General features: G+C 36.3%; 1 protein-coding gene across 18 annotated transcripts in view; it reads left to right on the forward strand.

Annotated features, from left to right (window-relative positions):
• Positions 1-409: 409 nt before the first annotated feature.
• The window catches only part of Exoc1 (exocyst complex component 1), a 55205-nt gene continuing 42704 nt past the window's right edge, over positions 410-12910 (forward strand). For 11 of the 18 annotated variants that reach the window (XM_013073983.3, XM_021262324.2, XM_013073985.3 and 8 more), the window contains exons 1-4: positions 410-588; positions 3955-4088; positions 9335-9465; positions 12451-12610. In XM_013073983.3, coding sequence (XP_012929437.1) covers positions 3965-4088; positions 9335-9465; positions 12451-12610 — 415 coding nt within the window. In that variant the 5' untranslated portion in view covers positions 410-588; positions 3955-3964. Of the gene's footprint in view, positions 589-886; positions 973-1561; positions 1708-3954; positions 4089-9334; positions 9466-12450; positions 12611-12910 lie in introns of all 18 variants that reach the window. The other 7 variants (XM_021262321.2, XM_087187697.1, XM_087187688.1 and 4 more) reach the window with 5 other exon arrangements.

Genomic DNA, 12910 nt, shown 5'->3' on the forward strand with positions numbered 1-12910 from the left:
TCAGCCATGGTTCTAGATCTTAGCTGTATAGTAGAATAATCTAAGAAAATAATAAAAGTATTGATGTCTAGGTCCCACTCCCAAAGATTCTGATTGAACTGATTTAAACTCTCCAAGTTTTAAGTCACGAGGATCTAGAATTAACTGAGCTTGACATATGCAGAAAAGAGAGAATATTTAATCCTCTTTCTTCTTAAATGAATTGCTGCAAATATCAGAATAAATCCTACCAAGAAAACACAAATCACCAAATTGCCCCCAGGCTCCAAGTCTGTCTCCGCCCTACAGAGGCCCCGCCCCTGCCTCTCCTTGACCCTCCCCCCGCTCCTTACGCCCTCTGTGGCGCCACGCCCCCTCTGCGACTATTGGCCGCTCCCTTTTCCCGCCTCCTTTCCTTCCTTCTCTAGGGGTCAGCTTCCGGGGTGGTGTTGGTCACGTGTCCGGATATGGGAAGTGGTGGGGAAATTGTCGCTTCCCGTTCACCTTTTAATTGAGGGGCACATCCTAGTGGCTGTGGCCACCGCGCCCCATCGCGTCTCCGTCTTGGAGGATCCTCCTCGGCACAGCCGGGCTAGGTCCGGCCTTGGGGTAAGCTTTCGGCCCCTGCTGCTGAGTGCTCTCGGTGGTGGCGGCGGATTGGCGAGTGCCAGAGTCTGAAGCTGGCCCTGGGTTCTGCTGCTTGTTCCACGCGAGGTGTAGGGCACCGCTGCTTCCCAGGTCAAGCCCACCTTCCTTTCCCTCCCAGTCTGCGCAAGGTGCAAAGTCCGTGGCAGCGTCCTCTATGCCTTGCCGTCCTGGGTTGTCAGAGAGTGTGGAGCTAGGGAGGCTACCCTTTTACCTCCCTCTCCCGTTCCGCCCATTGGATCCGAATTTCATTTGTTCCTAGAAGCCCAAACCGTACACTCTGGCTCGGACTCAGCGAGGAGGGCGTGACAGTGCTTTCCCCTTTGTCCACACCAACCTGTTTTTCTCGTAAGTGCGTTTCCCAGTCTCCGTGTAGTTTGCTCTTCTGCTCCATTTCTTAAGATGTCTCAACAGCACTCAGTGACCAGCTGTTTGTCACGCGTTGTGAAGGCCTAATTGAGTTTAAGGAAACAAGACCAGTGTTGAGGGACAGTTGGTTAGCAGCCTCCAGAGCGTGGTCTGGCATGGGTTCTTAAACCTGGAAAATAACGTTGGGAGACCTCTAGTGATTATTTACCGACATACAGAAAAGTACTGTACTGTGAATCCTTACGTAATAAGTATTAGACCCATAGGGTATAATGCTGCGGAAGCGTGGGTCTTTGCATCTTCATGAACATGATTACTGTTCATCTAGAACAGTGCCAGGTACGTACTTAGTAGACTTCAATATTTGCTGAATGATGAATAATCATGTACTGTTTTGCTTTCTGCCTAACTTCTATGAGGTGTATCCAATCCTCTTACCCCTTACCTTGCACTCAATCTTTGCCCCTACCATCACCACCACCACCACCACTACCGTGATTGAACCCAGGACCTTTGCTCTGAGCTACATTACCAATCTCTTTTTAAATTTGTTTTGTTCTGTTTTTAGCCCAGACTGGGCTTGAACTCGGCAGTCCTGCTTCACCCTCTCAGAGTGCTAGGAATGTAGACATATAGTCGTTTCTTTTAACCAAAGAGAAACATTGGTAAACGTCGGCCGCTCTTCATTTGACCAGTTTTTACTGCTCACCTCAGGTAACCTGAAGAACTTCTCTAGCCCTTTTCATTCTTTCTCTTTTAAGCAGGCTCCGGAGCTCATGAATTGTTTAGACAGCAAATGCTAAATTGTTTACTAAATGTATTAAGTGCTGTGGAAATTTAGAGGTGAGATCACTTTGGATTAAGATCTTTATTGAATAAACTTCATATAAACCGTGAAATGTAATTATGGTTTGGGTAGGGATGACATATTTCCTGCATGGAAAAGTGCCTAAGCAAAGGTTGAAAGCCCCAAATGAACAAAGTGATGTGAGTGGAAGATTTGCGTTGAGAACATTAGGAAAATGTTGAACAAGGGTGTGGTGTGATGAAAATTATGTTTCAAGATTTTTTTAGAGTTGTAGAAACTTACAAAGAGATAACCAGGTGCTGTTGCATAAAGTTGCTATGAATCTTGGTTAGTGTGTTGGCAGTGGAAAAAGAAATTATGTTCAGATGAGGGATAATCACAGAATGTGTTAGCAAATTTCATGTTGACAAGGGAGGAAGGAATGAAGTATGACAGATTTTCAGCATGGACATTTGTTTACAGATGTGGAAGCTGGAAAGGGAATATTACAGAGCTATAGCTGTTACATTATTTAGTGTAATCATGTTAGTATGAATATTTGTTAAATGTGTCTACTATTTTGCCAAGTTCTAGGAATATAAAGCTGAATAAGATGTGGTTCTTGTCTAGAAATAACTGCTTTTAATTGGGGAGAAATGCAATTAGCTAGAAAACACAACTCACAAGTGCTGTTATGAGAGTAGAGGGGAAAAGTTAGAGATGTAAAAAAGGAATTATTTTAGGGGAGGGGACTACTGCAGAGAAGATGGGACGTTTTAGCAGGATCTTGAGGGATGAGTTGGAATTTCCAGGGAGAAAAGAATTCTAGGAAAAGGAAATTACATGAACAAAACCCTAGAGGTAGAAAAGTAAACTGGCCAGAGTCCAGTGTAACTAAGACATAGGATGGAATAGAACTTTTCACATAGTGTCTAGGCCCTAGTTCATGTTAAGGGTTTAGTTACACGGGAGGTTCCGTAATAGATGGAGGTGAGAATGGGTGAAGATGCAGAGAGATGGAAAAGAAAGCAATTGAGAAGAATTATAATTCCTGATTTCTATATTAGCTGCAGGAATAGCTGTTAAAGAATGATAGGGAGAAGGCTGACACTATAGAGTTGAGAACGAGTTGAGGACTGAAACAGAGTTAACAAGAATCTGCACCAGCAGTGGTGGGGTATGAGGAAAGGAAGTGTTTTTAATTGCTGAACAGGGTCAAAATTCGAGTTTAGGCTGGACTTAGATGTTTGTAATGGACACAGTATGAAGTAAAGGTTTAAATTTTTTAATTTTATAAAAAAAAATGTCATACCAAAATAGTAGGAAAGAAACAATAGTTAATTGTGTATCCTTGTCTTCAACATGTCAAAGTACAAGACATAGACCCAAAAAAAAAAAATACTTTTTGAGGTGGTTTGTAGCTCTGGGAAAGTGAAGGAGACTATGGAGATTGATAAAACAGGATAAACTGGTCTATAAAAAAGGTAAACTAACTGAAGGTCATTTCCTACTAATGTAGGAAAATGAACATCACCTCTAGGCTAAGAAAAGAGATTAAGATTGGAGAGCTAGATGGGTGAAGACAACAAGAAGAAAGGGGATGTCATACAGGCTGAGATGATGTAAAAGAGGAATGCAAGTGGGAAGATAGCATTTTTTGTGAGAGAAACAATTTTTGGACTTGGCATTTCATTTTTTCCACATCCTCAGCAGCACTTGTTATAGTCTGTCTGTTTGCTTTTAGGCATCCTAGAGGGTATAAAGTAGTAGTTATCTTACAGTGGTTTTATTTACATTTCCCTAGTCATTCATCTTGACTATCTTTTCATGTACTTATTGGCTATTTGTACATCTTCTTTGAAGAAATATCTATTCAGATCATTTATTCCATTTTAATTGGATTGTTTGTCTTTTTATTGTTGAGTTTTAAGTGTGTATGTGATCATCTTTTGGTGTGCCCTTCCAAACCTTTTAGGTTTGACCCACACTGGTACTGAGATTTTATTTCTGAACTTACAGCTTTATATTTTTTATGATGCAGGTGTATAATGTATTAAATCATTTTTCCCATGCTTATTAACCAAGAAGTAGATCTTTTTAAATTATAAATGGAAGAGTATAAGGTGAAATGATTGAGAGGATGAGTCCAGTATCTATATTTTGCATTTTTTCAGCTAAGAAAAGATGACAGCAATCAAGCATGCATTACAAAGAGATATTTTTACACCGAATGATGAACGCCTGCTGAGCATTGTGAATGTCTGCAAAGCGGGAAAAAAGAAAAAGAACTGTTTTTTGTGTGCCACAGGTGGGTATTTAATAAGAAAGAGTATTTATTTGATATTCTTTTATTCTATAAAAGACATCTCCTTTAAAAAATTACTCTCATTGTTTTTATAATTGGAAAAATTCTTGGACAAATTTATTTTTTAGTTGCTTTTGCTATTGAGTGGCTATAAAAAGAAGTTCCATAACATATACACAAGGTGTAAAGACCAGTCATACAAGAGCAGTGTACTTGCTCCTCAACATTTGAGGTCCCCTTTGTGCCCTTCCTTTATGCATTTCCTTCCGTCCTCCAGTAAGAGGTAACTGGGTTGGGCTGCACACCAGTGGCCTCCCTGGATCGTAGGCCTTCGCTCTCTGACTAGATTTACACCGTTGGCTTTCCTGGTTCTGAAGCCTTTGGATCTGGACTGGCCCAGTTACCAGCATCATGGATCCCTGGCTTGCAAACCGCCAATCATGGGAACCTCCATAAACGCCTGTGGCTAATGTTTCCAGAACTCATAGATTAGAAGATGCAGAAACAACTCCAGACATACTTAGCCACCTCATCTTTGACAAAGGAGCCAACCACCCTCATTGGAGGAAAGAGCCTATTCAATTAATGGTGTTGGGAAAACTGGATTTCACCCTGCCAAAGATTAAAACTAAACCCATACCTATCACCATGCACTAAACTGAGATCGAAGTGGATTAAAGATCTAAATATTATGACAGAAACACTAAATTTGCTGGAAGATAAGTTAGGTAGAACTCTTGAAAACATTGGCATAGGAAAAGACTTTAAGAACAAAACCTTAGTAGCACGGGAACTAGCACAAAGAATCAACAACTGGGATCTCATCTTATTAAAAAGCTTCTGCCCTGCAAGAGAAACCACCAATAGAGCTAAGAGACAACCTACAATGTGGGAAAAAAATTTTTGCAGCTGTACCTCAGACAAAGGACTACTATCTAGACTATGTAAAGAACGTAAAAAAAACAGACCCCCCAAATTTAAAGACCCAATTCAAAAATGGGCATCTGAAATGAATAGACATTTCTCAGACAAAGAAGTGAAAGCAGCAAATAAATATATGAAACAATGTTCAACATCACTGGTTATTCGAGAGATACAGATGAGAACAACACTGAGATTCCACCTCACCCCAGAAAGAGTGGCTGCTCTCAAGAAATCAACCAATAACAAATGCTGGCGGGGGTGTGGGGAGAAAGGAACACTGCTGCACTGCTGGTGGGAGTGCAGGCTGGTGCAACCACTGTGGAAATCAGTATGGAGATACCTCAAAGAACTAGGGCTAGAGGTCCCATTTGACCCTGCTATTCCCCTGATGGGTATCTTCCCCAAAGAATTAAAAAGAATCATACCACAGTGATATATGTGTACCCATGTTTATAGCGGGACAGTTTGTAATAGCTAAAGCTTGGAAACAGCCCAAGTGCCCATCAACTGGAAACTGGATAAAGAAGATGTGGGTTTTTTTTTAATAAAATGGAGTACTACTCAGCCATAAAGAACGAGAAACTAGAGACATTTATAGCTAAATGAATGCATATTGAGGCCATCCTCTTAAGTGAAATAAATAGGACACATGTGTAAATACCAAATAGTTTCTCTAGTGTGAGAAACTGAAAGTGTAAATAAGGGTTAAAATGATTAAAATTAATAATTGATAATTTGAAATAGGAAGAAAAGGTCCAAAGGTGTAGGGGAAGTGGGAGGGGAAGCAGAAAGGAAAGAAGGGAAAGGAAAAATTATGAGAAAAGAAAAAAAATGGAACCGAGGTCTATGTAAATAGAGAAGGGTGGAGGGGTGAAGGGCACACAGGTAATGGGGAAAAAATAAGAACCAAGATACATCATGTACAGGTACAAGCACCCAATGAGAAATGTAAATGTATTATATACCTAAAATGTACCAATAAAAGAATTTAAGGGAAAAAAAAAAGAGGTAACCAGTATTCTGAATTTTGGTTTACTCTTTCCTTGCTTTTCTTTATCACATTACTATATATACGTATAATTTCAAACAATATATTGTTTAGTTTTGCACTTTATACAAATTGAATTATAATGCATATATTCTTTGTGATTTTTTTCCAGTCATTGTTTTGTTCATAAGTTTTTTCATACAGCCGTAATCTTTCATATTCACTGCAATACTCTACTGTATGACCGTCCCACAGCTCACACACCCATTCTACCAGTGCTGAGCATTAGGTTTGTTTCTAGGTTTTGCTGTTTAGACAGCACTACTGTAAACATGTTTAGTCTTATCTCCTAGTGCACATAAGAAGGAACTTTTCTAGGGTACTTAGATGTAGAATAGCTGAATCGTTGGTATGTAAATGACTAATTCTGCTTTAATACCAAATTATTTGCAAAAGTAATTCTAGTTTTCATTCCCATAAGTATTTATATGTATTCTGGACTCTCTACATCCTAATCAACAGTTAGGATTAATATTAATTGTTGCCAGTCAGGCGGGAATGAAATAGTATCTCACTGTGTTTTTCAATTGCATTTCCCTAATTAATGAGATTAAGAATCTTTTTATGACTTTATTAGCCTTTTAGTTTCCTTGTTTATGAAATTTACCCACTTGAGCTTTTGCTCATTTTTTTCACTGATTTGTACAAACTCTTTATATAATCTGATATTAATCTTTCGTTGGTTGTATGTATTCCAGTTTATGCCTTGTCTTTCTACATTTTATGATGGCTTTTAATGAAGTTTATAATTTTAATTTAATAAAATAAGTGAATCTGATCTTCTGTGTCTTCCCCTTCTTGAATCTTATCTAAGATCTCCTTCCCAGATATCTTTTATGCAGTCAACAAAATACCCTCCTATTGTGTTGTAAGAGTTTGCAATTTTGCCTTTTGTATTTTAGTTTTCAATTTACCACGGCTGCATTTGTACTTTATGTGTATAAACTGTTTCTGGGTTCAAATTTTTCTTTTTCCAGTTTTTTTTCTTTTTTCTTTTTTTCTTTTTGTTTTGGTTTTACTTTGATTTATTCTTTATTCTTTATCTAAATTTTAGAGTCAACTTCTCAAGTTCCAGAGTTTGTTGGGCTTTTGATTGGAAGTATTTTGAACTTATAGTTCACTTTGGAAATAAGTTTTTTTTATACTATTGGGTGTTGATATCCACATAGTGTAGTTCTTTGTTTATCTAGGTGTTTTGTACTGACTTTGTATAAGTTTCCTAGTTTTCTTAAAAGGCTTTGGACCTGTGGTGTTGGATTTATTCCTATTTTATTTTTTCTTAGTTCTTTTCTACTGTTACAAATAATAGTCCTTACTAGTACTAATACATTTTAAAAATAGTGTGTTAGATTTGATGTGCAGTTGGTTTTTTATGTGAATGTGAATCTTGCTAAATTTCTTTATTCTAATAATTTATTTGTAAACTCTGAAAGTAGTGATATTTTCTTCTTTGTAGTCTTTATATCTTCCACTTTTCACTTATTTTTGGTACTTTAGTGTGCTAATTAGAACCATCAAGCTAGTCTTGATCTCAAAGGGAATGATTTCATCTGTAAGTGTGATGTTTGCTGTAGGGTTTTTGTAGCTCTCCTTTGCAGTGTTAATGAAATGTAGTTTGTTTCTATTCTATTCCTGGCTGTTTGTTTTTGTTTTTTGTAATGCAGGGATTCAAACCAAGGGCCTCTTGCTTGTTGAACAGGCACTTGAAATGAACTACATTCCCATTTAACCCCTTTTAGAAATCATGAATTGATATTAAATGTAATGAAATAATTTTCATTAGTAATTATTATATATTTAATAATTATTGTATAATTTTCTCTTCTAATTTGATAGGATAGTGAATAATTACCCTTGATTTTTTCATATAAAAAATTAGCCTTTTGAAATAGCCTAATTCCATCATGATGTACCATATGCCATTCATTATGACATAGGTTATTATTTTGTATCCTACTAAAAGAAGATGATACTGCATTAATTGTTAAGACCCTAATTTCAGAGATTTTTTTTCTATGTGAAAAAAATAACATCTTAAATTTGATGAAATGAAGGATTGTATTTTGTAAATACCCTTTGTTTGCCAGTACAGTATTTTGTTTTTAAGATTTTGCCTTAGGGCCAGGGATTTAGCTCAGTGGTTCAGCTGCCTGCCTCGCAAGCGCAGGGACCCGAGCTTGATCCCTGGTACCAAAAAAAAAAAAAAAAGATTTTGCCTTAGTGTTCATAATCATATGGTAACTGACTTCATATTATAGTTGGCTTTATAATCAAAATTATAAAATAAATAAATTGACGAGTCCTCCCTCTCTTGTTCTTTGTATACGAAAATAGCTGTGTGTCTTTTGAATTACTCATTCCTTGAAAGCTTGGCAAAAGATACTAATAAAACTGCTGGACTCATTTTTTCAGGAGTCGAGGATGTGAGAAGGTTTTTACTTTAGTAGTTATAAACTTTGCATATTTTCATTTTTGATTCAGTTTGGATATATTATGTATTTAAGAAAATTTTTAGGATAAACCACTTATTTTTCAAATTACTGGCATTCATTCTAAAGATCCTTCTTTTTGTTGCCAAAGTAATTTTTTTAAACCAGAAATTAGAATATGTTGTTTTCCTAGTTAAAACAGCAACCTGTGGACCAGGGATTTAGCTCAGTGGTTTCGCTGCCTGCTGCGCAAGCACAAGGACCCGGGTTCAATCCTCTGTACCAAAAAAAGAAAAAAAAGCAACAGCAACCCGTGCAACTTCATATAAGGACTGTTTGTGATCTGAACGCCCATCTTCTGTAGTAAATTCATTTCCAACCATCTTATTGCTTGTACTATCTAGATTGAACTGCTTACTGTTGTTCTTTGAAACTGCATTATACTATATTCTTTCAAGTTTCTATGCTTTACATGTCAGCCATTCTTTAAGGTTTACTTCCTACTCTTCCTTTGAAACTGTTCTGAGGCTTTGCTTCTTAAGACCTCAAGATCTTGCTACCTCTGACCTGTAGTCTGATTTAATATTTGCTGTAGAATTCTGTGCATTCTTTAGTCCCCTTGTTAAAAAATAATTACACGTGCTTTCTGTTTTTGTTTTTGTTTTTTTTGGTACCAGGGATCGAACTCGGGACCTTGTGCTTGTGAGGCAGGTGCCTGAACCTAAATCCCTGGCCCACACATGCTTTCATGTAATATTCTAAGCACCTGAAAGCTCTGGGGTAATGAGTGAATGAAAAGTAAGTGAGGCCATCATATTTCTAATGAAGGTCTATGTTTTGCTCAACAGTGACAACTGAACGCCCTGTGCAGGTGAAGGTGGTCAAAGTCAAGAAATCTGATAAAGGAGATTTCTACAAAAGACAGATTGCTTGGGCTCTTCGAGACCTTGCTGTTGTAGATGCCAAAGATGCTATCAAAGTATGTTTTTCTTGGTTCTTTGACCTGTATTCAGAAAATGTCTTTTATTTGATAATAATAGTATTACGCGTTCTAAGATGATCTAAACTTGTTTTGTGAGGGCTGATCTACCAACCTAACTGGGAATTAGTCTAAAATGTATTAGTCTTCTACCTCCTCACCCCTACCCTAATGTACTATATATGTTTATTTCATTATTTTTGCTTTTTTAAAGCTCTGATTTTGCTTATGCACAAGCTGTATAAACTGGAGAAAAATAACCTTGACTATATATATTTCTGTATGTATAGAATCTATAAGTTAGTATGGATTTGAAAGTGTTATATCATGTTAGTTTTTTTTAATCTTCTTTGTTTTGGTAAAATCTGGTTCATAAACATGTATAACATAACCAAAGTGAACCTTCCCTAGTTAGTCCTCATGGGTTAGTGCATAATCACCAACTGAGGCAACCAAGCTGGCCTATTGAGCCCACGGCTTTGATGTTTGTGGTTCAAGTAAAGGAAGTGATAGTGGGTTACAAACCTTATTTTATGGATTTAATTAATAGATTTATAAGAATATAAATCTTATACCTTATCCTTAAACCACAATCAAACTCTGAGGCAGTTGAGTAATGCAGAAATCATACTAAAGCAAGGCTTATATTCCTAGCAATTCAAGAGTTTTTATAGCAATACCCTATTTTCAAAGAAATCAAGTAGAAATTCTCTGACTGACTCAGGTGTCACCGCCAAGCCCCCTCCTCTCCAGCCAGGCCCCTCATGCTGTTAGGGAATACTTTGCACCCCCTCTGCTGTGCTGTTGATGGGACTAATAGCAAAGCCTACACTAATGTCACTACAAATGTGCTTCCATTTAACTGTAAGTTTCACACGTATATTTAAAAGGCACAAAGAATTCTTTTTATTTTTTTGGTACTGGGGATTGAACTCAGGTCCTTGCGCTTGCACAACAGGCAGCAAAACCACTGAGCTAAATCCCTGGCCCAAAAGGCACAAAGAAAAAAGACCATCTGTAAACCAACCTGGCAAAATAAAATTCTGGTTTTACTATTACTGTAGCATAGATCTCAGGCTCAAAAAGCCAAACAAAATGACAGGTAGTTGAGTCTGGTGTGGAAAGAAGCAAAAACAATTTATGACAAGCCCTATCTGTATGATTCAGATTACTTCCAAATTCAAAAATACCTTTTTGTCTTTAAGTATTTTAGGTAAACTAAGCCTATGCTTTATCCCTAAGAAGCACTCAAGTTTTTAGAAAAATGAGGAAACAGTTTGACAAGTGCTGTTAAAGAAGGGGTTTGGGGGAAGTTTGGGAAGAAAAGTACAGTGAGTTTTTTTAAAACTTCAGTAAATTCTGTTACTGTGGGGGAAAGACCAAAAGTAGGGACTTGTATAGTAGGTTTCTGTTTAAAACAGAAACATTTTAGAAGTGCACCTTGATTAAAAAGCCTCTTTCACTTTGCTAGTTTTTCACTTCATGATCCTATTGATGTACATAATTCACTAACACTGCTGAATGCTTATTTGAATGCTCTCTCAAAGCTGATGCCTCTTCTGATTTGCTTAATGGGTTTTTTTTTCATTTTATGTAGGCACCTTGTTGTGTGTACACTATATATGGATATAAAACATAAAATTTTTATACATAGCCTAACATTAGCCATTTAGTATCACACATTGATTTGTGTGAATGTTGCCACTAGAGCACTCAGCTGCTTTTATGGCATTATGGGAAGTATTCCCAGGGAAGAGATCATTTCCCATCAAGTTTCATATTAGTTGCCAATATTCTTAAAATTTTTTATAAGTAATAATGTGATTATCTTTTCATTATAAATGCAAGTTTTTAATTTTTGATACTTAATTCTGTTTATTAAGCTATAAGTTGAACTAATTAGTAGTTCCATGTTACAATTATGTGGTTGCTGTAACAAAGGTAAAATCCTGATCCCTAAAATAATACCTTTTACAATACTTTTAAAGTAAAAAGGCTCATATAACTTCATTTGCTTTTAAGGTCTCTGTACTTACGTTTTGTTCCTCCTAAATAGTGCTTTAAATGAATAAAATGGATTATTCCTCTGTCTTGTTGAACATTTATATATTATCTTTCTATGTTATAAAAGACTTTGAGTCTATTTTTTAATTTCTTGAAAGTGAAGAAAATTCTACATTCATATGCTTTCATTTTTCGTGTAATGATTAAGTAATCTACAGCCAAGGAAAAAATATTAGCTGATCATAGAATTACTGGTGGGACAGGGAGAATACATGATTTAATTCTCTCAGATTGGTTTAGCTTCTTTGTCACTTCTAAGTACTTTAAGGCCCACCAACATTTTTGGCTTTTCAGACACCTGTAATCATTCTGTATTTTCAAAATAGAAAACTAAGTTAGGGGCAGCCCCTGCTTTTCACTCATTGTTCTTGAAAAGTACACCAGAGTGTGGATTGTGTTTTTTATCATATATTATAATTAGAAGATTCATTCTATATCAAGGAGGTGTGTCAAATCACAGTTATCTTTTGTCTGTTTATTTGTTTTTGGTTCTGAGGATTGAGCCCAGGGCCTCACATATACTAACAAGCACTCTGCCAATGAGCTATATCCCCAACCCAATAATATATTATCAAAGAAAAAATGTTACTCTAAAACTTTATGGGAAAAATTCAGTCCACATCAAAACTGAAGACCATTGTCGTCTTATTGACAAACACTCTGAGCCCCACAGCCATTAACTGTATAACCTGTATTTAAACTGAAAGGGCTTAGGTACAAACAATGTCTTGTAATTTTTCATCCAGCTTCTTTCAAGCAGTTAACAAGTTTTTGTTATAAATTCAGTTGTCTGAGACTTTCTCTTCACCTGACTTTTACTTACCTTCTTTTCCCCACCAATAGCTTCAATTCCTTTTAATAGTTTACATTATTAATGAAAACAATATGATAAAAAATAACTTTTGTATATTTTTATTTTAGGAAAATCCTGAATTTGACTTACATTTTGAAAAAATATATAAATGGGTTGCTAGTAGCACTGCTGAAAAGAATGCATTTATCTCATGCATTTGGAAATTGAATCAGCGATATCTCCGGAAGAAAATTGATTTTGTCAATGTTAGCTCACAGCTATTGGAAGGTAAAGTGAGAATGTATATTGTAAAATCAAGTGTATCTTTAAATGAATATATAATTAGACATTATTCGAAGTAATTAGAATGCTGAATTACCATAAGTCATAAAGGAATTTTAAAATAATTTTTCCTGTTGAAATGATGCTTGTTTTTTGTAGGATGTTGATACATTAAATCAGTATACTCCTCAGAGATAACTGCTGTTAACATTTTGGTAGATATTCTTCTAGGCTTTTTTCTACACATACTTAAATGCTTTCTTAAAAATAAAATTATATTCCATTTCTAACCACATTCTTTCATAT

Source organism: Heterocephalus glaber, unplaced genomic scaffold, assembly GCF_053883595.1.
Source record: "Heterocephalus glaber isolate CG9 unplaced genomic scaffold, H.glaber_assembly_v1.0 deba00001509, whole genome shotgun sequence".
NCBI classification, from domain to species: Eukaryota; Metazoa; Chordata; class Mammalia; order Rodentia; family Bathyergidae; genus Heterocephalus; species Heterocephalus glaber.